Source organism: Eretmochelys imbricata, chromosome 2 (assembly GCF_965152235.1).
Source record: "Eretmochelys imbricata isolate rEreImb1 chromosome 2, rEreImb1.hap1, whole genome shotgun sequence".
In the NCBI taxonomy this organism is placed as follows: Eukaryota; Metazoa; Chordata; order Testudines; family Cheloniidae; genus Eretmochelys; species Eretmochelys imbricata.
The window spans coordinates 204,508,551-204,534,436 of record NC_135573.1 but is presented as its reverse complement, the minus strand read 5'-3'; the positions used below and the strand labels follow the sequence as shown (position 1 = coordinate 204,534,436).

At 40.6% G+C, this 25,886-nt stretch overlaps 1 protein-coding gene across 3 annotated transcripts in view; it reads right to left on the bottom strand.

Annotated features, from left to right (window-relative positions):
• Positions 1-25,886, bottom strand: part of ANKRD28 (ankyrin repeat domain 28) — a 228,353-nt gene that overhangs the window by 88,187 nt on the left and 114,280 nt on the right. For all 3 annotated transcript variants that reach the window (XM_077811314.1, XM_077811312.1, XM_077811313.1), the window contains exons 3-4: positions 21,613-21,691; positions 438-508 (exon numbers count right to left, since the gene is read on the bottom strand). In XM_077811314.1, coding sequence (XP_077667440.1) covers positions 438-508; positions 21,613-21,691 — 150 coding nt within the window. The remainder of the gene's footprint in view (positions 1-437; positions 509-21,612; positions 21,692-25,886) is intronic.

The window sequence follows — 25,886 nt, the reverse complement described above, 5'->3', positions numbered from 1 at the left end:
ATCAAGGACTTTATGTTCTGAATTCAGAAATATTCTCTGTCATGGGAATGGCATTCATGATTTATTATTTCCATGTACAAGAATTTCTGGTTTCCTTTTGTATTAAAATAATAAAAACAAACTACCTGTACTTATTCTAAATTCTTTTAATTAACATTTCTAAGAGCATGTTATTTTTGCAATTTTTTTTTTCCTGTTCAGAACCTCTCTCTATTCTACAATTGGAATTATGAAGTTATGCCCTCCCCCTTTTTTTTTCCCTGTTAAATTTTAAAAAATCTGTTGCAAACATCCTGGGCTCTCTAAGCATTTTCAGTAGTTTCACTCTAAGAAAACTGAATAAGAAATAGAAGGTTGTCTGAGATGCTGTATTTTATTTTACATAAACTCATCTTTAAAAAAAAGAAAAGAAAAGAAAAAACGTGTTTATTTCATACCTCACTACATGATGCAACAGCTCTGTGTAAGGGAGTCAACCACTTGCTGTCTTTGGCATTAACTCTAGCTCCTGTAACAAAAAATAAATAAAATTAACTGACAGTGTATTCATACAAAATCTAAGTGTTTCAATAGACAAATTACTGTACAAAGTTACTACAACATTATATGCTAGACTAGTTAATGCAGGAGGATGCTCAGAAAAATACTTTTTTCCATGGGCTTTGGGTTATAGGATTCGCCCTTTGATGCACAGATGGAATTCTGTAATTTCTTGTTCACGAATAGTGAAGTCTATTTAATCAGTTATCTACACTAGTGAAATCTATTTTCCCAATGGTACTTCAAAGGGCTGCTGTGGCAGGAAAAAAAAAAAGAAGCACTGGGTATCCTTGTCTTCATGCAACACAAAGCCAAGCACCCACAACACACACAACTTAATGGTATTCTGAGAGCAGATGAGGGGAAGAAGATTCATGATCCCCATTCCTTCATACCCCTTTGTAGTTGGGCAGATTTGTCTGCTTCCCTGCTGTCGACAGATAGGGGTAGTGCTCGCTGTCCCCCTTGGGAACTGGAGTGCATGAGGGAAAGAAGAGCAATATTTGAAGCTGCTTACTCCTGCCCGACAACTACTTCTCTTCAGCAGCTGGATTTGCAATGATCCTGCCTCCTCAGCCAGAGAGGCTATTCCCCATCAGCTAAGCAATACCAGGGAAGCTCCTCCTTTTGTGGTGGCCTATGTTGTTTACACCTGGGGGAACCAAGAATTTGATCGACTGAAAAGGAAGAACTCTTCTGACTTTGAAAATGATGAGTAATACAGCTAATATGGAGATGTCAGTGCCCCTTCCTTGTTTCTAAACTTGTTCACATACACACAAAAGGATATTTATTATAGCAGGCTGCGAAAGCTTGTTCAAAAAATCTTAGTTCCTTTAAAAAAGAAAAAACCCACACCCTAGAAAGCCCTAAATCCGCGCGCGCTCTCTCTCTCTCTCTTTTTTTTTTTAAGGCCCATTTTGGGCTTGACCCTTGGTTTTTAAAAAGTAAAACAAAATGATAGTTATAATCTACTAGAGTAAATTGGGAAATCATTCCCTCCTCCATCAACAGTTTCAATGAAATAAAAAGTTTGCTTTTATCAAAGGATCTTCACTTATAAATGGAAATTTTCATAAAAAATTCAGTTTAACTCAACCATTTTTTTGCCAAAAAGTGTTTTGATAATTTTTTTTTGACCAGCTCTGGAATCCAAATGTTAATGATACATCTCTATATACTAAGATGAGTGTACACCTCTTAAATTATCAAGAAAGGCAAGCCATTTATTGAGAAATTTATGTTTGGGGAAAGGATCATTGGGACCCAATAATCTAGTATAACAATGTTTGGCCAACTCAGGAGAAAATTACACCTTGTTGATATGTAATATCTCTTCTTTCAACAATTTAAAGACCAACACTGCTTTCTGATAAACAGACATGTAAATCATGTGCCTCATTAAAAAAAATCAGCTACAGTGTGCACCATACTCTTAGTGCACATGAATTTTAATTTTAAACTTGCATAGTATTAGACAGTTGGCTTAAACAAACCACTATCGCAGAGCAGCCTAGAAATCAATCACTTATTAAAACAACCAGCAGTGGATTTCTTAAATTTAACTTTTCTATTTATTTATAACTGCATTCATTTGCTTAAGCCCCCAACCCCACTACTCATTAACGACTATGGAAACAACTGAAAATACAATTCACACTATTTTCTACATGGGCTTATGAACAGTCTCTGCTGTCAGTTTCCTCCATTAAGTGAACACGAACTCCTTTGAGTAATATATTTCCTGAATGTATTTTTTAACAATGTGTTTTCCTGTTTCCTGATATAGCAATATTTCTAATTGCAAAATTGTTTTGTGCAATATGCTGTACTGCAAAAACAATATATTTACAACTGGAAGACAGTTCAGTAAAGACCAGCTAACCTAATTAATAAACTGTACTTCTGTTATCATAGAAAATCAGCAAACTAGACTACTTTAATACGAAATACTTGGTGCTCAGAGTTAAACACAACTAATCCTAGAAAATAATTCATTTGTTTTACATCACGCGTGCCAAAGAATGCACAAGCATGAAAGGTTTGTAGTGGGGTAAAACGTCACCCTGCAAGGGATTTCTAATTTGTTTTATAATGGCTTCCTTCAAACAGTGATATGTGTCTGAAGAGAGAGGGGTGATCATAGAATCATAGAATATCAGGGTTGGAAGGGACCTCAGGAGGTCATCTAGTCCAACCCCCTCCTCAAAAGCAGGACCCATCCCCAATTAAATCATCCCAGCCAGGGCTTTGTCAAGCCTGACTTTAAAAACTTCTAAGGAAGGAGATTCCACCACCTCCCTAGGCAACGCATTCCAGAGATTCCACCACCCTCCTAGTGAAAAAGTTTTTCCTAATATCCAACCTAAACCTCCCCCACTGCAACTTGAGACCATTACTCCTTGTCCTGTCCTCTTCCACCACTGAGAATAGTCTAGAACCATCCTCTCTGGAACTACCTCTCAGGTAGTTGAAAGCAGCTATCAAATCCCCCCTCATTCGTCTCTTCCGCAGACTAAAAAAATCCCAGTTCCCTCAGCCTCTCCTCATAACTCATGTGTTCCAGACTCCTAATCATTTTTGTTGCCCTTCGCTGGACTCTTTCCAATTTATCCACATCCTTCTTGTAGTGTGGGGCCCAAAACTGGACACAGTACTGCAGATGAGGTCTCACCAATGTCGAATAGAGGGGGACGATCACGTCCCTCGATCTGCTCGCTATGCCCCTACTTATACATCCCAAAATGCCATTGGTCTTCTTGGCAACAAGGGCACACTGCTGACTCATATCCAGCTTCTTGTCCACTGTCACCCCTAGGTCCTTTTCCGCAGAACTGCTGCCTAGCCATTCGGTCCCTAGTCTGTAGCTGTGCATTGGGTTCTTCCGTCCTAAGTGCAGGACCCTGCACTTATCCTTATTGAACCTCATCACATTTCTTTTGGCCCAATCCTCCAATTTGTCCAGGTCCCTCTGTATCCTATCCCTGCCCTCCAGCGTATTTACCACTCCTCCCAGTTTAGTATCATCCGCAAATTTGCTGAGAGTGCAATCCACACCATCCTCCAGATCATTTATGAAGATATTGAACAAAACTGGCCCCAGGACCGACCCCTGGGGCACTCCACTTGACACCGGCTGCCAACTAGACATGGAGCCATTGATCACTACCCGTTGAGCCTGACAATCTAGCCAACTTTCTACCCACCTTATAGTGCATTCATCCAGCCCATACTACTATAACTTGCTGACAAGAATACTGTGGGAGACCGTGTCAAAAGCTTTGCTAAAGTCAAGATACAATACATCCACTGCTTTCCCTTCATCCACAGAACCAGTAATCTGTGGTGATGTTGTGGGGAGGGTGAAGACGTTGAGAGGGAACGGTCACAGCTATGCAATAGTCCAACCAACACTGAAGAAAACCACCCTGGACAGCTATCTTCTAACATCCACAGTCAAACCTCCCATTCCTGAGCAAACTCAGAGAAGCTAGCACCAAGCCAGCTACGAACTCATCTTACTGATGGTAACATTCTAGATCCAGCACAACCTAGATTCAGGCCAAGACATAGAACTGGCACTGATGAATGATCCCCTCCTATCAATGGATAGAGGACAGACATCCACTGTTAACCATGAGATACGGCTGTCTTGCCTGAGAAGTGTGGCAGGAATCCCAAATAATGTGCTAAAATGGTTTGAGTCCTTCCCTGGAAGTATGCACCCAAAGAGTAGAGATGGAAAATTGCACTTCCACTGCTAGAACTCTCACTTGTGGAGTTCTACAAGGATCAATTCGCTCTCCGGTCCTCTCATACAATCACTAGGTGAACTTGTCAGATGACACGGATTCCAGTGCCAGCAACATGCAGATAACACAGCTCTACCGATCCTTCATCACACATGACCACACCACTACAATCCAGATGGCCCAGTGCTTGGATGAGATCAACTCATAGATGACGAACAGCTGGCTGAAGCTCAGCAACACAGAGGTGATGCTGGTGGTCCGAGGAAAGTATTTTGAAGAGTTTGCAGCCACAATTTAGTCTCCTTTGAGTGAAGGTTCACTTCCACAATTGGTCAAACTCAGTCCGTAGTCTAGGAGTACTCCTTGATTCCTCATTGATGCTGAGCTGTCACATTGCAATGCCAGCAAGTAATACCTTCTACCATCTCTGATTGGCTGGGAGACTCCATCCCATCCTGTTGGACAAAGACCTGACCTCAATTATTCATGCCTTCGCCACCTGTCAGCTGGACTACAGCAAAGAGATCTACCTGAGCATGAAACCTTTAGCATTTAGGAAACTCCAACTAGTAGCTTACCTTCTTAGCAACACAGACTACCCTGAGCACATCAAAACCTATACTCATTTGCCATAGAATTCTGAATCAAGTTCAAGGTCTCATTCCTTAATTTCGAAGTGCTCCCATGGCCTGAACCCCTGGATACCTAAAAGACTGTCTAAGGCGGCAGGACAAAACCCATGGTCAACAACTTTGCTCCTCTGTCACAATGGAACTCTCAACCTTTAGAGTAAAGCTTGACCAGATGGGAGACAGAACCTTCTCCGGGGTGGTTCAAAACTGCAATGAACTCCCCCCAGAACCAGGGACCATCACAAACCTCACCACTTTGCACTCATTTCTTTGACCATGCCTTCTCTAATATAAAACATATAGCAACAGATATTTAAGAAATAAAAAACCCTACAAAACATGGCACTCCACTGAACAAATTTCTCCAACTGGGAAGAGGAGGAGAGAACAAACAACACATGACAGATGTGAAGTCACATTGCTTAACACACTACTGGGAGGTACTCACAAGCTATGGGCATAAGTGTGGTATAAAAACCTATATAGAACAGATTCATCCATTAAAATAATTCTTGAAAACCTTGTGCAAGAGAATGGGTGGTATTTAGAAAGATTTTTTTTCCCCCTCGAGAGGGAGAAATTTCTAACACATCTAAAGAATCAGCAAGTAAATCTTACTTTTGTCTATCACCATGAAATCACCCAAACACCGTCAGCCCAGACTAACAGTCTCCATACTATTCTATACCCAGAGCTAAAGTCAAATACATCTGAGGACTCCAAATGTTGCTGGAATTGTCTTACAACAGCCTTCCCACTAATTGTCTCCCAAAAAAGGAAGATTTGAGACTGAACAATAATTAAGACCATAAATTGTCTGCATCCTACCAGCCATAAGCATACCTGTCATGCTTCCAGTTGCTCTCCAACCCCTGCCCGGGCCTCTCACTGTGACTGGCAGACAGTAAGATACAAGCAAGAGCCTAAAATACAGAAGACCTACTCACCTGTTAGTAATTTTCCCCCTCCAGCAATTCCATGCACAGTGTACTACTGACTCTCCAAACAGCAAAAGAAAGACAGCGCAGTAAATGAACACAGGGAATTTAAAAAAAAAATGGAAGCAAGAAAATGGAAGGAAAAATGAAAGAAGGAAAGAAATACAGATTGAAGAGAAAATGGGACAGATTTTAGCCCTGCCTGCACTAAGAACACGACCCTTTTCCATCAGCAGTCAAAGTAACTGGTCCACCAAACTGGAGTTGAAAAACTTTGCCCTTTAGTGTAAGGACAACAAAAAAAACTGAGTTACCATTGACTGGATCCTTGGATCTCAGCTCAATGCATGAGATAGGCCAGAACTCCCCTAGCTCTTAAAGAGTTCAAGTGCTTTGGAGACATGGGCGGCCCAATCTTATTCTCAGATCAACTGCCATGGTGTCTCAGGCCACTGCCATTCCTTTCTGTCCATGCTTAGCTATAAAGCACTGTCAGTTGGAAATGCAGTTATTTGGTCATGCAGTTTCAGAGTTCAATGAAGCTACAGACTTTTGCTTCAGTTTGAAAACAGAACACTTTCTAACATTTTTACATCCTTTGACTGATTTCTCCTCATTCCCATGGTTTGCTTGGGGTTCTGGAGTGGTTCCTTACAGAACTAGTTTTCTTTGATGATTTTAGCTGCATAGCTGAAATTGTCCAAGTTGTTGGTGCCTCTATGGCTTCAGTCATGGAGGCTGATTTCAATGCACTGTGGGTCATTAGCCTCATAAGCGCTGATATTCCTTTAGTACTTGGTGTAATACTCTGTTGACAGCATCACTGTCTTGTCATTTGTTCTTCTACAGTCTCTATTTGTTATCATTAATCATTGTGGCAGCACCTACAGGCCTTCTTCAGGGCCCAGGACCTCATTATGCTAGGCACTGTAAACACATGAAGAGATGGTCCCTGCCCTCAAAAGCTTAAAATCTAAGTATAAGACAGGAAACAATGAGCAGCTACTAAAAAGAGAACAGAACACACAGAGACGATTATAAATGTAATAAGTAATGAGTACAACACAAAATTGCCTAGCTTATCTTGGAGTGCTGAATTCCTCATCTAACTCAATAACTTGATGCATTTTTAGTACCTGGGGATAGTTAATCTACGTTCTTTTGTCTTGTCTTCATTTTAGAGCTGGTTGAATCACTCAGATTAAAAGTTTTTAATGGATGTATTGGAATCTTGTGTCTTTGGAAGCATTACACAAAGCTCTCTGAAGACTGGAGAACCTCAGCTCTCCTTAGGCCTCTCACTATATTTCTGCATGCTGGAACCATTCTTGGCCTCGAGTACTTCAGAGTTATTTGCCTCAAAGCAGGTGCCTGATCTAGCTTTTAAAGTGCAGCCTTGCATCGTCCCCCACACCACAAATACTAAATATACTTATACCTGTTGGACAAAGACCTGACCTCAATTATTCATGCCTTTGCCACCCATCAGCTGGACTACATTGAATCACAGAACTGGAAGGGACCTCGAGAGATCATCTAGTCCAGTCCCCTGCACTCAAGGGGCAACTAACTATTATCTATACCATCCCAGACAGGTGTTTGTCCAACCTGCTCTTAAAAATCCCCAATGATGGAGATTCCACAACCTCCCTAGGCAATTTATTCCAGTGCTCTGACAGTTAGGAAGTTTTTCCTGATGTCCAACCTAAACCGCCCTGGCTGCAATTTAAGCCCATTGATTCTCGTCCTATCCTCAGAGGTTAACAATTTTTCCTCCTTCCTCCTTGTAACAACCTTTTATGTACTTCAAAACTGTTAACATGTCCCCTCCCAGTGAGGCAAAGTTATTCTGTATTGGGTTATAAGCCTTTCCTGTGTGAATACACTGATCCAACATGTTCGTGGATGTTTACTATATGCCTATAATGTCTGAATTCAATGTGAATTATACAGGAAGGCAACAAAATAGCTTCTCAGATAACAATACCTAGTTACACACTAAGAAGACAATGGGGACCAGATGTTAGCTTCAAAGATCCTGTATCTTGTCTCCAACACACTGTAAAACTAGGCTAGGAATTAGAGATCAAATGAAGACTGAACAGTTAGAAGACCTCTGAGAGGTTGAAAAGGGGGCCAGGGTTTATTTGCGAGCAAGTATAGGCAGACAGGTTGGCACAGAAAATGCTCTGTGGAGGAGTCAGGCCTCCCAGACCCAGGGAATGGTAAGTCTTAAAGAAGAACTAGATATGCTTACAGTATGTTTTACTGTTTTTGAGATATATTTTTTCTGAAATGGTTTTAAATAAATGATGCTTTGCTTTAAGGAAGCTCTTTGGTCATTAATTACCACAGTCATTGCCCCAGAGGAAGTAGAAATACAGGTTCTGAGCCGAAGTCAGACCTAAAATGGTCAAGATTGAGACACAAGTGACTACCACACAGCACTCTATCTGAGTGAGAGTGAAATACACAAGAAAGGGGTGCTGGCTTGAAGCCTAGAGGAAGTGCATCAGAGGGACCAGGAGATGTTAATAGTGCAGTTCGCCTGATAACAATGAGGTATTTTTGCTATTCTGTTTCTTCTGTTCAAAGGTCACAATCTAAAGTGACTACTCTGTCTGAACAACAATACAACTTTGACAGGTTCACAAACTCATCATTTCAGGTTTTCATAACTTAAGGGTTAGAGTTTGTATATTCTATACCTAAAAAAGCCTGAGATCACAACAGAGGAGAACGTGGATTATATATTAAGAGAAAATTTAGAGGCCATTTCAAACAGATATTCTACAAAAAATGTCCTCCACTTGACAGCAAACCAGATTTGAGAGAAAAAATACATTTGTAGGTGCCCTTTATGTCTGAAGTGGATGCTATACTGTCCAAAGACAGGTTTCAGAGTGGTAGCCGTGTTAGTCTGTATCAGCAAAAACGAGGAGTCCTTGTGGCACCTTAGAGAATAAAATTTATTTGGGCATAAGCTTTCATGGGCTAGAACCCACTTCATCAGATGCATGGAGTGGAAAATACAGGAGCAGGTATAAATACATGAAAAGATGTGAATTGCCTTACCAAGTGCAAGGTTAGTCTAACGAGACAATTCAATTGACAGCAGGATACCAAGGGAGGAAAAATAACTTTCGAAGTGGTAATGAGAGTGGCCCATTTCAGACAGTTGACAAGAAGGTGTGAGTGAGTACCAGTATGGGAAAATTAGTATTGGTGAAATTAGGTTTAGGTTGTAAAATGACCCAACCACTCCCAGTCTTTATTCAGGCCTGGTGTCCAGTTTGCAAATTAATTCCAGTTCTGCAGTTTCACACTGGAGTCTGTTTTGGAAGGGTTTTTTTTTTTTTTTTGGAAGAATTGCCACTTTTAGGTCTGTTATTGAGTGACCAGGGAGATTGAAGAAGTGTTCTCCTACTGGTTTTTGAACGTTATGATTCCTGATGTCAGATTTGTGTCCATTTATTCTTTTGCATAGACACGGTCCGGTTTGGCCAATGTACTTGGCAGAGGGGCACTGCTAGCACATGATGGCATATATCACATTGGTAGATGTGCAGGTGAACAAGTCCCTGATGGTGTGGCTGATGTGGTTAAGGTCCTATGATGGTGTCCCTTGAATAGATCAGTTGGCACCGGGATTTGGCACTCAGGACAGAGTTGGCACCACGGTTTGTTGCAGGGTTTGGTTCCTGGGTTGGTGTTTTTGTTGTGTGGTGTGTAGTTGCTGGTGAGTATTTACTTCAGGTTGGGGGGCTGTCTGTAAGTGAGGACTGGCCTGTCCCCCAAGATCTGTGAGAGTGATGGATCGTCCCTCAGGATAGGTTGTAGATCCTTGATGATGCGCTGGAGAGGTTTTAGTTGGGGCTGTAAGTGATGGCTAGTGGCGTTGCTACTTTCTTTGTTGGGCCTGCCTTGTAGTAGGTGACTTCTGGGTACCCTTCTGGCTCTGTCAATCTGTTTCACTTCACTTCACCTAAACCTAATTTCCCCAATACTAATTTCCCCCTACTGTTACTCACACCTTCTTGTCAACTGTCTGAAATGGGCCACTCTCATTACCACTTCAAAAGTTATTTTTCCTCCCTTGGTATCCTGCTGTCAATTGAATTGTCTCATTAGACTAACCTCACATTTAGTAAGGCAATTCACATCTTTTCATGTACTTATATCTGCTCCTGTATTTTCCACTCCATGCATCTGATGAAGTGGGTTCTAGCCCACGAACGCTTACGCCCAAATAAATTAGTCTCTAAGATACCACAAGGACTCCTCGTTGTTTTTGTCCAAAGAACAAACATCTAAAGAATTCCTGTTAAGTATTGCTTAAAGCAACAGGGCACTATGAAAAACAGTTTTGATGTAGTGGGGGAAAACAGCTACATTTTTTCACATGACAAAGGGAAAATGAGAAATGTAATGCCAATTAGATACAGGCCAGATAGCTGTTCCTTTCAAGTAAATAATACAAAAAATGTTGTAGATACTCTGTCAAAAGAATATCAAAGCCTGTTTCTCAGAAGGGGACCTAAATATCAGATTGACTTGTATAAGGAAGAATAGATAAGATTGCCTTTTCATATAGGCAACTGCCAGCTCTTAAATGAAATTCTCACTGAAGCTAGTTGATTATACTACTACTATAATACCGCATTTCATGGTATGTGTTACCGAACTCATTTCTTCAAACTCTGAATGGGCTTGGCTGTGCATCATGCCTCAGTTTGCATACTGAAGGCAAAATGCAGCACAAACCACTTCTCATTATGTTTTATTAGTTACATGGATGCTAATCCATCCTTTGTTATAGTTCTTACTGGAGATGGGCCAACTCTTCTACAAAGTGTACTTAAATAACTGGCTGGTACTACTAGTAATAAATGCTGAGAGAATGTATTATTTTATTCCCTTTATCACTAATAAACTAAGGAAGCCATCAGCATCTGCTTTATTGAACATCAATGCATTTATTTAACCTGTTTTTATATACATGATAAAATTTCTTCAATCTAAATACCACTGATATAACACTAATTATAATACAATATATATAATAATACAGCACTAAAAGAGTTTCAGGCCAAAGGATTAAAGACCTTGCATGGGATACAGGGCCCAAACAGCCACTTTCTTAGTGTGGCAGAGCTCCGACCTTGTCCCCATGGGTCCCGCGCTTCCAGGCGGTTTATGCTAGCTTCAGAGGCTCACTGCAACCCTCCACGTAGCCCTTCTCTCTCTAGGGCAAGGGACACAGCCTACTGAGCCCTTTTCATCATAAGCCAGCAATGGAGGTTGGTGAGAGAATTCCCAGTCTCTGTTGCTCCTGCGGCCTCATGCCAGAACAGTTTAGGCCTCTGTCAGGACAGAGGCCTGTTTTCCTAGGAGGTGTTTCTGTAGTGGTGGTTTGGGGGGAACCCGGGCCCGCCCTCTACTCCAGGTTCCGGCCCAGGGACCCTAACGGTAGCAGCTGTTGGCAGCCAACCTTTCACTGCCAGAGTTGCTACATTTCCCTGGGCCACTTCCACACAGCTCTCCTGCTTCTCCCTTCTTCACCCTTACCTTAGGGCTCCCTTACCAATGACTTGAGAGTGTCTTCATTAACCAGCCCTTCAGCTGCACTTTGGCTCCCTGGCTCCTCTCTGCCTGACTGGAGTGAGCCCTTTTATATTATCAGAGAGGCCTTAATTAGAGTCAGGTGGTCACATTAGCTTAATGGCCTCACCTGACTCTTTGCAGGTTAATTGGAGTCAGGTGTTCTCATTAGCCTGGATGAGCCCCTGCTCTGGTCAGTCAGGGAACAGAAAACTTAATCCAGTGGCCAGTATGTCTGCCTTCTGCTACTCTGCTGTACCCAACTGGCCTGGGCCTATCACATTAGCTTGGACTTAAAATATGGTCCTATACTGAAGATTGACAACATAAAAATGGCACTTTTATACTGAACAGAGCTGTTCCCTATGTGCATTCAGTCATATCTATTTACTCTATTGACAATTTTATACTGCTTTTGTTCCTGTTGACACTGCAAGACTATACTCCAGTGGTGGAACGAGCTGAATTCCACCCTGGTATTCTATCCAGGGTACCCTGATCAGAACTGCCAATCAGGTTCCTCCCTTGAAGCAAATTTGCCCACAGTTACACCTGTTAAATTCACTGAACAGGCATAACTGAGACCAGTATTTGTTTGGCTTTCAGAATCTTTGTTAAAGGCGGTGCACAAACCAGAAAAGAGTCTTAGCAAAGTTGAATTTACTGGACTGGAAGTTAGAAAGCTATTTTTTACTTGGAAATTTAGCAAGTCTAGCACAGTTGAGACAAATATAAACCCAACTAGACTATTTTTACAGTCATTGTTTTGAGAAGAGCCACATTTTAATACTGGTCACACATACACAGAGTTCTCAGAATATGTCATCTGCAAAGTTTCATATTGAAGGAATAGTACACTGATCTCTTTAGTCCTGGAATCTTTAATAAAATTAGTCTGCACAGCCAGTGGCCATATGCGTAATGCTTAAAAGTTTGCATTAGTCTATTGTGACACTTGGAGCCAAATGTAATGCTGATGTAACTAGGTGTAACTCCATTAAGTGAGTTACCCCATAGCTGATCTGGCCCCATGTTTTTAAAAGGAGGTGCACAGAACCCATAGAACTTAATTTAGAACTGTCTGCCCAGAGAGGAACTCTAAAAAGACAAGCAAGGATGGAGGGATTGACGCAATACATTATGAAAGTTCCAGTTGCCAGTGAATAAGTAGCCTGTGTGACAGATTTTTTCCTGGAAAAAAAGGCTAACTGTGCACACAGGGCTAATAGTTCCATTGTTCTTCCTCCTTCTCAAAATGTAGGCACAATGACTTTTCTTCAGTTATCAGGTGCCTTGGCTGACTCTCATGACTTATTCAAGATTATTCTCAGAAGTTCTGAAATGTCCTCCCTCTGTTAATTGTTTTTTAAATAAAAAGGCTATATTTCACCCAGATCTCAGACTTGTTTATACAGCAAATATAAAATATGTCTGCTATAACAGGAACATATATTTTCAAAAATATTACCATGAGACTTACTCAAAGCCATTCTGCAAAAACTTCAGAAACTAAAAAATGCCTGAAGATCTGGGTAACTATCTTTACAGCGTTTAGATTTCGGCCAAACAGATGTGTACTATATTGCATGATCGCATGAAACTTAATTGGAGTAAATGTTCCAGAAGACACTGAGTTGGTGTCAGGTTTGTCATCCATCCACTTAACAAATCAGTCCACTTGAGGTCAAAGCATTTTCTAGTCAACTGTTATCTGGGAGTTAAGTAATAACTGTTGAACCTCTAAAGAGCAAGATTTTTCCAAGGCCCACTCAAGTCCTATAAACGGCTGCAGTTACAGAAGGTCAAAGCAGTAAATCCTGCATTCTTGTTGGGACAGCAAATCTGTGAACACTGGAAAAAGCTCGTGGACTTCTTAAGAAGTTGCAAGAGGTCTGCAGGTCATCGTTGCCTTAGCCATGCTGGAAATCATTAAGATTATTCTGTCCCCATCCAGTCTTCTCTTTCTGATCACCTTCAAAATTAATGGGAGGATTGGGAGGGAGCAGCGTACGGCCAGATCCTTCTGCCAGTTCAGGAATAAAAAAAACTTCTGATATGGACAGACTGTCCCTGACTGTTCTCGAGCAGAACTGGAGACACTTCATATATCTAGTTTCAGAGTAACAGCCGTGTTAGTCTGTATTCGCAAAAAGAAAAGGAGTCCTTGTGGCACCTTAGAGACTAACCAATTTATTTGAGCATGAGCTTTCGTGAGCTACAGCTCAGTGAGCTGTAGCTCACGAAAGCTCATGCTCAAATAAATTGGTTAGTCTCTAAGGTGCCACAAGGACTCCTTTTCTTTTTTCATATATCTAGTGATTGATCAACAGATCAATGTCTGGAAACCACTGTAGGCCGAAGATGTCACCTATCACCACTTTCTTTATGGACCGTTCATGCAGGGTGGAAAAGGAGATTATGAAACATGCTAGTGCCAAAATGCAGAAGCAGACTTTCCTAATGAAGACCCCTAACCTTCCTTAGATTTCATATCAGATAAAACCTTCCTCCTTTCTTTGGTATGAAGAAACATCTGGAGTATAAGCCCTGATCTCTAAATTCCCTTGGAACCTTCTTTATTGCTCCCACTTATAACAAGGATTAAATCCCTAATCTTAACATGCTCTCATGAGAGGGACCCCTGAACACAGAAGGGAGAGGGGTTTGGTAAAGGTAGAGTCTCAACAGAAGATGTTACTACAACTCAGTTTATCTCCAGAATCCTTTTGTCTGATGTTATGGACTTCCATTCGTTGACAAGGCAAAATTGTCTGTTCTCAAAGATAGGGTCAATGCAGGATAATTTGAAGATCCGGGTCCTGGTGTCAAATTTGGGGCCTGCCATTTTTACCTAGTTGAAACTGAAGGCTGTTTTCACTTCATTCATGGTTTTAAGATTTTCTTCTGGTGCATTTGCACAGGTCTGGGTTGTTGCTGCTGCTGAAAGTGACATCCCTGAGAATAAAGACAAAAGATGATGGTGGATAAATGGTCTATGGTACTAGAGTATAGGATCAGAGGTCGTCCTCCTCACAGGTGGAAAGGCACCTAAAGAGCATGCCATAGACCATGTGTCCAATATTTCATCTTATTACTAAATAACTAAATTTCCTTCCAAAGGAATATCTTCCAATCTTCAACACAGTTTCTGGAGGGAAAGAAAAAGACCATATGACTCTTAAGCAAAGCAGTAGATGCTACCACCCTAGCGCATGGATTTGAGAGCTTCTTTTGATGTTGAGGACACTGTTCATTATCGTCCGACCTTCAGTTATTAACATGTTAGTCAATTTACATTGAGTAACTGATTTTCCAGAAGCAAACGCAGGAATCTTTTCCGATAAGTGATAATGATACTGCAACATCATTGCCTCGTAATCTGTTACTCTTTTCCCAAGTGAAGCAAGAGAACACTTCCTTACCAACTGCACTGACTACTCCAGCCTGCAGTAGTCAATCTAATATTAGAAGATTAACCTCCAGTGGGGCAACCAGAATGCCAAATAATGGATAGATTTCCTCCAGTATTACAGATGGGAGTTCCAAAGTCATTGCCATCCTGTCTGCAAGCTTGTGAAACTGTAAAGATTCCTCAGAGAGAGAGGAAGCTGAAGCTACTCCAACATTTTCATGTGGTGAAAAACCAGTTTCTACATTTGGCTCTAATTACTGGTATTCCATCTGAGCACAGGCTCCCCATTTTCCTCCAACAGAGGGTCAGGCACAATGGTGGGAGAACGTGAAGCTCCGATTTGATGGGCAAGCTTTTTCCTCACCTCAAAAGAGAAGGGAGTTCCTATGCGAATGATGCTATGAAGTCTCTCTATAGTGTTTAGATGGCTGCCAATATGGCCACACCACCTATGGTGGAATTTGCAGGTTGCTGCAATACTCTTATTCCAATACCATATCATAACCTGGAGGATAAAGAGGTCTACATGCTCCATATCTGGGATACTCTCTTTTGAGAGGGTGAAATCTAGGAAGGACCTCTGGAAATTTAGCCCAATCCTGTTCATTTCTGGACTGCAGATCTGACTTTGGATCTGCTACCAAGAAACCACAGAACCTGACAAATGCAACATAGTGAAAGACAGACCACTTTTCTGGCTGGGCTTGAAGGTGTTTTGGACAGAGGTACAGAAGTCTCTCAGGAAAACAAACACTTCATTCAACCTCTTTCATTTTCCAGGAGTAAGATCAGAGAAGGATAATTTGAGAGATGTTTTGTCTTTCCTCCTTTAGATATCAAGCCTTACAGATACATCACGGGATCCTTGTGACTTACTTCGGCTAACAGTGAAACTGATGCAGCTGCATAAATTAGCGATGAAGAAATTGTTGCTGGTTCCAGGTCTATCTTGGATCATTTAGATACGGTCAGCACTCCTAGCATTTGGTTCAGGACCTGATACTGACTGATCAGATTAATTTCCTCACTGGGACTTGGCACTGCTAGCAGGAACCTTTTAGTTCTTTGCCTTCTTTTCCAGAACTGAAGCAGACTGATCCAATGGCTTTTCTCAGAACTTGGCCAACAGATCCTTTGGGGCTTTTAGTGTTGGATCTGATCTTGGAAACTGACTGATGCAATCATGGAACTCTATCCTAGAGCACAAACTGGAGCTTTCATCGTAGTATTCTTATGCTGAGCTTGTGCTTGGATCCCTTAGAGGTATGAGAGCTCAGTGGCTTCGCTGCCAAAGCTTCTTATATCAGAAGTGCTCTTGGACCACATGCTCTCAGAATGAACATAATGCAGACAGAAACCTCGGACACCTCAAAGGACAGTAGCCCTCATCAAGACATGCTAAGCAGCTGACATTCGTGTCTGATGTTGAAAAGACCATCTGACATGATTCACAGCTCTTAAAACCATGTCTCTTTGCCTTTGAATCCACCATGAAACTGAGACAAAACCAAACCTAACAGCTACTTAACTAATCCAAGAAGAACTAGCCTAAACAAACTATTATTTTCCTAATTATACCAACTACACCAAGAGTAAAATACTATGTAAGGCACTAAAAATTTTTTAAGAGAAGGCGCCAGATCTGAGGGATCCAGAGAAGTTTGTGTCCATTTGCTGGTGAGGTTGCTAGGAACTGAGACAACAGAGGGCACCATGCACGCTTTTACAGCCTCATCCCTCAGAATATTCAGGAACTCTGAGGGGAGCAGTCAGAGGGGCATGCAAGCACTTCAATGCCACAAGAAGGTTCCACTGTCTGATTTGGTGATCCCTTCCAACTTTAAGTTCTATGACTTTGAGTTGCACCAGCCAGTGTAGCCCATGAGTGGGAATATGCAGAGGATTCTCAATGAATTCTTATTAAGATTATTCACAATAGATCTCTTCACCTACCCATTCATTAACTCTCCTTTTCATGGAGAATACAGTGGATACTTCTAATCACCCATTTCCAGGGAGCCCTGTCTCCCACCAGTGTTCTAACCTAATCTATGTTAAGGCTGAAACGTATGAAGTTGGAAGCCCTGACATCCCTCCAGCGTCTGCAAGGTCTTCTCCAACCAGCTTTTGTTGGAGCAAATACATAAAGCAGGCAGGCTGGTATGGACTCTGGCACGCGGTGCAGTGTTGAGTCAGTTGGGAAGACACTGGACGCTGATTGGTCCAACGCCTGACATTCTTGGTTGTAATGTGATGAAATCATCAAGTGCCTTTAATGTTTTGTTGCTGTTTCACCTACCCAGCCCCTCTGCAAATTTACAGATGTTTGCTAGAGATGTTAGTTAAATTCTATTTGGTCTAAAAAAAAAAATTGATGATTATGACATGTTCATCAGCAGGTAGGCAGTTCATCTGATGACAAAGTGGGTGAATCCTTCAGGGACTAGCTTACTTTCAAGAGTTCTGAGAGGTATTGTTTCAAAAGGAAAAGGAAATGAGCTGGAAGTCATGGGAGGAATATCCTTCCTCTGCCGGAAATTTGTATCCGACATTGTCAGTTTCAGGCCCCTCCCATCCTACAGGCTTGGAAACCAAGACAAGCCGCAGCAGCAACAAGATTGCAGGCAGAGGTTTACTCAGAACAAGTGTCCTAGTGTTCAACACCCAAATGCAGAATGCTCAAGACATGTATATTAATGCTAAAAGCATGAAACTTTGAGCATGAAGTCTCAGTTATGCACTGAGAATGAACAATATGGGTCTTGTAACATACTTACACTTAGAGAAATCTGGCACAGAAAAAAAATCTCAAATTATACCAACAAGTGAGGAAAAAAAAAAAAATCACACTTTCCAAAACCAACTGTTTTCTAAAAAAGTTTTTTCACGCCAAGGATTTTTTTTTTTTTTTTTTAAGACATTTTAGTGTTTTTGTGGTGTATGTGGTGCGCTTGTTTTTGGTTGTGTTTTTGGGGGGTGGGTGGGAAGGAAGTAAAGGAATTTAATACCACCATACTTTTGCGGCATCTGACACATAATGTGACAGTGTAGCCTATATAATTTATACTAAGAACTAGAAAACTCATTTAATTAAAAAATGTTATGGGTTAGGCTTCAATCCAAAAAACAGTTACGGAAGCGTATAATCCCACTGAACTTAATAAAACTACTTCTATGTAGTTACATGTATGCTTTAACTGATGGCAGGATTGGGAAACCAACGAGTAAGGATCTGATCCAATGCCCACTGATATCAGTGGAAAGACTCCCATTGATTTAAATGGGCTTTAGACCAGGCTTGAAGAGAAACAATAGCAAAGCAAGGAAAATTCCTTGCAATTTAGTTTGTTCATATAGTATGATAATTGTAGATTGGTTTTTAATTTATAGAACTTCAAAATGTACTACAGAGTATTTATTGATGTGTAATAAATATAAAGGTTACAAAGTAAAGGACTCAAAAGTTAGAAAATGAAAGAATTAAGGTTGTGTATAGAATCTTTATTCAGCCCCCTTGTGCATATGCATTATTATACAGTCTTTAATTACATCACATAGTATTTTTTCCACAGGACTCCTTCATTCAGAATAGACACTGCTCACTTAATGAGCAGCTATTCAATATTTTGTTTTCTCCTCACTGTTGAATCTACCACTCTAGGCCTTATTTACTGCACACTACTCAAACCATGCTCTGAAGACAGAATTAATACTTTCCTCATGGGCTTTTCTATGGCGCTCATCATTACATTATGTGAGAGTTTCACAAACATTAATGTATTTTCACAATACCCCCATACAGCGGAAGTTAATAATCCTTGTTTTACAGACTGAGAACTGAGGCACAGACATATTAAGGTCTAAAGTATCCACTGATTTTGGGTGCCCAATTTGACACACCTACAACATGGTTTTTCAGAGTCTTATTATACTGTATAGCACGCAGTGATTTCAGTTGCAGCTGAGAGTCCTCAGCATTTCTGCAAGTCAAACTGCAGGTTCTTAAGACAGACACCCATGAAATGAGGAATTACTGACCTCTTGTGAAAAGGTTAGATTTTTAAGCAACTTCCCTATCATCACACAGACACAGAGATAGGCTTCATTTCCCCAGGACAGCATTCAACTGCCTTAACCAGACCCTCCTATCTCTTCCTGCAATCCCCTGCCTCATTCACTATTAAACCTTCCAACTTCTGCAAAAAAAAAAAAAAAAGGCGTTCTATAGACTACAGTATCCTTCACTACACCACCCTGGTCAATCCTCAGAGCAGGTCCATCCTGGGCACTGAAGGAAGCACAGGTCCAGTGGGAAAGAACAGTATGCGGCATGTAATTAAAGGCTGAATCATAATGCAGATGCACAATAGGGCCAAATTACAGATGCCAGAATTAAGGTTGCCTACACATTTCCTATCTTTCAAGTGCTTCACTTTGCAAGCCTAATAATGTTCTTTTACCATAATTTGTGCATGTAATTTGCTGGGTTTTAAAAAAAGCAAACTGAAAAAAATAGAAAATCCATCATGTGTCATCATATTGACACCCACATGGATCATTAGCAAGGTTGGAAGTAACTTTAGCAGAGTAACTGGTAACAATAGTAAATTGTCATCCTCTACATGGACCAACATTAGAGTCAGATAAGATGCTTTACCAAGAGTTTCACAGATATTTGCTGACAGCAGAGGAATGGCGAGACTCAGGAACCTTGGGCTCCAGGCCAGGCTCTGGAGGGCAACAGGCACTAGAGGACCCAGACTTTTCTGCCCATTCCCACAAGATTGACCCCTTCTGCTCATCCCCTCCAACCTGTCCCTGCCTCAGTTCTGTCTCTCTCTCAACTGTCTCCTCATCCAAGTCCTATTCTCCACTCAGGCATTTTATCCTACTACCAATTTCCTTACCTAGCCATTCCCAGTCCCCCCCCACCTCTTTCTCTGATTTGTCTTCCCTCTGGTCTCCAATTGTAGCCCCATCGCCCCCCAGTTTCCATCTCCTTCTCAGAGCTCTCCATCTAATCTTGATGTCCCATGTCACTCCCTCAGCTCTTTTCCCAGCCAGTCCCAGTTGTCCCTTTCACCTCCTTATCCAGTCTCAGTCTTCCCTCCATCCACTGGCTCTCAGTCTGCTCCCCACCCACCCACCTCCGTTTCCCACCGTCTCCCAGTACAAATCTCCTTATCAAGCCAGTCTGAGATAGACCCTGGCACCAGGCTCCCTGTCCCAATCTACTCCCCATATCCAGCCCTCCAGGTCAGGTTCTTTTTCCTTTTGCATTCAAATAATGCAGCTTCCTTCTTCATGCTACTTGCACTCAGCAGGAGAGCACAGAGAGCTGAGAAATAGGCTGGCTGCTCTCAGTTCTGGTGCCTGGACCTGGCATGGCCCTGAGCAGCTGGAAACTGAAATTGCAAGGAAAGTCCTACTGAGCTCTGGCAGCCCTGGGCTGGAACATACCCATTTTGGATGGAATCTTCAGGGAACTGCGAAGCTCTACCAAGTCTCTGCTGAGCATGTGTGAACTCTGGTTTCTGAAAGGCTTATAACTTGGCCAAATTTTTCACGGGGATGGCAAAAGGCACAACCCTGACAGATACAAATGTACTAGGAACCAGGGGTGGACAAGCTTGGGGTGCATTCAAGCTTCTCAAAGAAAAAGTCACCAATTTTTAACTTGGGCATACTTTTCTCTAATCTTGGTCTCAAATAGCTAAACCATTTTGGCTGAAAGTTTCCCAAAAAATCAGCCTCAGGCAGACATTTAGCATGGAAGTTTTCAATCAAAATGATTGAAGTTCTGCAAAATTATAAGCAACAGAAAATAGGATCTTAAAATGGGAAGTGCTACCGACTCTCCTATAACACCTCATTAAAGTAAATTCTATTACTTTTAAAGCTGAGATGTGGGAATAGATCTGAAGTTTTTGAGCAGATAAGATATGTTTAGTGAAGTGCAGATTAAAGAGATTCTACTGTATTTTATAATTCTGCAATTTCTTCCACTGAGGGGTCTCAAAGCACTTTACAATCATGAATGAAGCCTCAAAACCACCATGGTGAGGTGTAACACACAGAGATTATTAAGGACTTGTTCAAGGTGACAGCAGATCAGTTACAGAGCTGGAATAGTAACTCTGATCTGTCTTCTCTGTCTTGTGTTTTAACCACTAGAACATACTGCCTCACTCATTGCATTCTGTATTGCAAGTGAAGAAGTAAATATGAAAAATGATTTTTAAATTCTTATTTCATTCTTATCAGGTCCTAAAAATCTTGTGTATATATAAGTTAGCAAAAGATAACTAGAAAAATAATGTTGTTCTTAATCTGAAGAAATATCAGCACTTTTAAATGCCATTTTCAATGTTAACATAGTCATTTTTCTAAATTCACCATAGTAAAAAATGTGCGCTAACATTTAGATATTAAGTACACTGCTTTAAATACAATTAAGTACAGACTTTTGAAGCAACTGAATTTGGTCATAAACTACTAATAAATAGCAAACATCACTGAGAAAGTTTAACACTGGTAGGTACTTTTTATAATAACTGAAAATTATTAAAAAAGTGGTTTGAATTAAGGAGTCTGTAAACAAAAGTTTAAGTACAAAAATCCCCAAATTTCAATTGAATTCTTAGCACATTAAATAGCCTGATAAAATTATGCAAACTAAAAGTACATTTAATGTATCTGTGCACAGAATTTTTTTCATTAACATGAACAGAACATACCAGATAAAATAAGTAGTTCAATAATTTCTGCATCTCCCAGATAGGCAGCAGCATGTAAAGGGGTCCTCTTTTCATTATCCTGTAGTAAGAGGGGGGAAAAAGGGTGTTTTTTTTAAATAAAGACATCTGTTTTAGCATTCTGTATGATTCATAAAAAAGTTAAAGAATAAGATTCCATCTTCCAAATACTGAACATTTTATATTTTAGGAAGCAGAGATATTAAACCAAAGAACCACTGAGTTATCACACTTATGTAGTCTGTAACAAACATGCTCTCACTTAGCAATTATGACAGCCCTGTGCAGTCATTCAGGACATGATCCTGAAAGATGCCAATTCCCAAGTACTCGGGACACCTCAGGATGAGGCCATAAATTAAATCAAAATCCATTCGTTTCTTTGGAAGGGGAAAAGTTGTGGGGGAATGTAAAAGTGAGGCTTTCCTAAGCAGCTCAGAGAATGTTAATACAATGAGTATCAACAGGTGTGATCTATGTTTTATGTGACAAGTTGAAGGGTAACTCATGAAACCAGGCTGTAATATTTTCATCATGGTCGCAAATTTAATGGAAAATGCAAAACTTGGATGTTGGACATGAAAAAAAATAAGATCAGCAGAAAACATGAAATTCAAACTTTCACCAGCTTTTTGCTTACTGCATATATGCACAGAAAAGCCCGAGAGGTGGATGTAATTGGCAAATTGATCTCACAGACATAGAAAAGACAGTGCAGGAGGCAAGTGGGACTTAGGTGCTTTTGGGTAGTCTCAGGCTAATATCCTTTTGAAGACACAGTTTAGAATCCACATGTGAGAAATTAAAGAGGACATCTGAGTTGGACTGAACTGAAGAAGATAACACGGACTTTCAGAAGGCTAGCACAGAATATTTCCCAAATCTGGCAAATACTGGCATTAGTTTATGCGCACGAGTCCACCGTGAAAATGGTGAAAGATCATTTTCTCATTATGTTGACTGTTAAAGGCTAACTGTAGGAAATTAAAACCTAATAAACTGCTTCTGTACAGCATGCTGTAGCAAAATTAGTTAAAAACAAAACAACAAAACCAAAAACCCCTTCAGTACAGCAGATAGGTTCATTTTATTGAAATGTGTTGAGCTTTGGAACAAGTTACAAACAAATTACTTTTGGATTCTTGGAATTTTTCAGTGAAGCCCTAAACATGCTTTAAAAGCAAGTGGAAATTTTGTTTTTCCCTCTAGGGGAATGTATCAAAACATTTCTAGCAGATTGCAGAAAGAACATTGTTTGATTATACTGGCCACTAAAATGTGTTTATTAAATTTAATGTTTCCATATTATCTATCATTTTACCATTTTAAAGAAGCACTTTTTTTTTCCACTCACGCAACAAAAGACAACTTTACTCATGGATTTCAGATTAATGAACACTGGCATACAGGCCTACATTTTCAATTTTTTTTTTTTAAACCAAAAACACTTTTTTTTTTCGCTTGCTTTCAAATACATTCTCTTTTCAAACGTAAGTAAATCCCCAAAGCAATTTCAATTTCTCATCTCATCCCCCAAGGTCCTGTCTTTATTGTTTTAAACTTTCAGGGCTGCAGAGCTGGGGGGTGTGGATGCACATTTTAGTGTTTATTACTCAAAGATAAAAGTCAGCACCACAAAAATCCCTAAAGTAGCTGAAATTACTTGGTAGTTAGCTTCAAATGCACTCAAATGTGGGATTATGGCAGTTCAGTAGCAATAATATAGTTATATGGCTAAGATGACATCTATTCTAAAAATGCCTTTTTTTTTTAAAAAAGGAAAATTAAAAGTAAGTACTCTCTCATGCTTGATCTCCACCCAAAAGAGAAAATGTATTTAGAAAGTTCCAGAATTTATCCAGCAGTTATGGCAATAGAAAAAGAAAGGTTTCTACTCTTGTTTTTTCTCCTCTTAGATAACTGAAAACTGACTGCTACTGAATTTCAAACCTAGCATTGACATAACCCTGAATGAGGAATCTATGCTTTGCCTTGTTTAAATATTTATTCTGAAATAAAGATAACATTTCAAAATAGGAACACAAGTAATGTGACAGAACTGTCATATCTGGCTTATTGTTAGAGAGGCGAAACAAAAAAATGGAGAACATTCATTACACATCAAGTTTATAAACCATCTATAAAGTAAGAATTTTAACTTAAATGAGTGGATTAAACTATTTTTAACAGATGCTATTACGGAGGGTCATATACTGGAAATTCAAAAAGCATTAATTTGAATGATCACCTAATTCTATCAAAAAGCAACTAATGTCAAATTCTACCCACCTTAATTGCAGGACGAAACAGGACAAAGATGGGCCACTAGGAAACTGGCTCTTGATTATCTAAGCAATGGAACATTCTCTGGGAAGCATTTACACTCTGGAGGAGATGATGCACAATGGCCAGTAGGGAAGCCTGGTTTGAACCCTACCCCACTCTGGCTAACTGGACAAGTTCCTCTAGTTTCTCACTAAGAAGCTAGGCTACAGGAGCGAAAACTCTGCATAGATGGTATACTGAAAAACTATAGTGATGTCAACTCCCTTTAAAAACAAAACAAACACACACCAATTACAACACGACTTGTGTTTTCTTAAAGACCCTGGAGTCATGTTACTAAGTAAGAACCTTAGGTTCTATTAAGAAAAAAGTTTCTAGCCTTCAGAGTTGTGGAGAAAAGGTTGAAAATATGAACTGTAAAGGCTCAAAAGACAGAAGGCAAATAAAAAGAACCCAAATTGTGTGTTTTAATGTGATTTTTAAGCCAAATCCACATTTTAAAGCCTAACTCATGATTTTGAATCTTATCAATAATTATTAAATCCATCCAAGCATTTAAATGTTTTTGCGTTTTAATGGGATTAAGCACTGCCGTAAAAATTCATTTAAAACATGAGCTTAGATGAAAAACAGAAAGACTAACTGTTGTTCATTAATGCACAATTAGAACTGTGCATAGCAGATTACAGGAATTAACATTACATTAATCTTTTCAGCATTTTGTAGGAAAGACTCTGCAAGGACTTTTGTGCGGTATTCTATATCATGGCACTAAGGTCAATTCTGGCACAATACTTAAGTTTTATAAAAGCATATTGCTATAAAAAGCTAGATCAAGCGAAATGTTTCAAAACAGGTTTTCTAAATGACAAGGAAGAAAGATTTATAAACAAACATCCCCTGCACTAACTACAGTCCAAGTACTGCCATATTCTGACTAGGGCCCTACCAAATTCATGGTTGCGCAAAATGCATCATGGACCATGAAATCTGATCTCCCCTGTGATATCTGGCTAGTGTAGAAGAGGTGGTTCTGATCTCCCCTGTGTTGCTGGGGGCACCCCAGCCAGTGGCTCCTACTTTGTGCCAAGCTCCAGCTTCTAGTCCTGGCCTGGCTGGGGGACTTCCTCTTCCCCTGCAGGGACCACTCCCAGGGCCAGGTCAGACCTACCTTCGGGAACCTGCCCCACCTACATGAAGCTCCGCAACTGTGCTGCCTTTTTCTGCACTGCTTTCAGAGCTGGTGCCAATCCTGTGACTTCTCCTACAATAGCTTTGTGACCGCAATGAACCCTTTTTGGGTCAGGACCCCCATGGCTATAACACCATGAAATTTCAGACGTAAACACCTGAAACCGTGAAACTATTTTTAAAATCCTATGACTGAGAAATTGACCAAAATGGATCCTGAATTTGGTAGGGCTATAATTATGACAGTCTGTCAGGACATGAAAGTGAAACTGATTAGTTTACCTTTGCTGTCCAACCAAAATGAAAAGGAAATACACTGGGCCCTCACTAGAACGCGGGGTTCGGGATCCATGTGCGGTGCCACATTAACGCAGGGACCGCATTATAGCAGGGGCCGTGTTACCAAGGATCCCAATTTAAATATTTAAATTTGGGATCCTTCACCAAGACTGTACTAGATGTGAATCTGCATTCTAGCGATGTGCGCTCTAGCGAGGATCCATTGTAGAATAAGTAGTTTAAAATAAATTTCATTATTAAAAATCCCTTAATTATCTAAAGCAGGGGCGGGCAAACTTTTTGGCCTGAAGGCCACATCGGCATATGGAAATTGTATGGCAAGCCATGAACACTCACGAAATTGGGGGTAGAGGTGTAGGAGGGGGTGAGGGCTCCAGAGTGGTATCAGAAAAGAAGTTCAGGGTGCAGGAGGGGGCTCCGGGTTGGGGTATGGGAGTGGGTGTGGGCTCCAGGCTGGGACCGAGGTGTTCGGAGGGCAG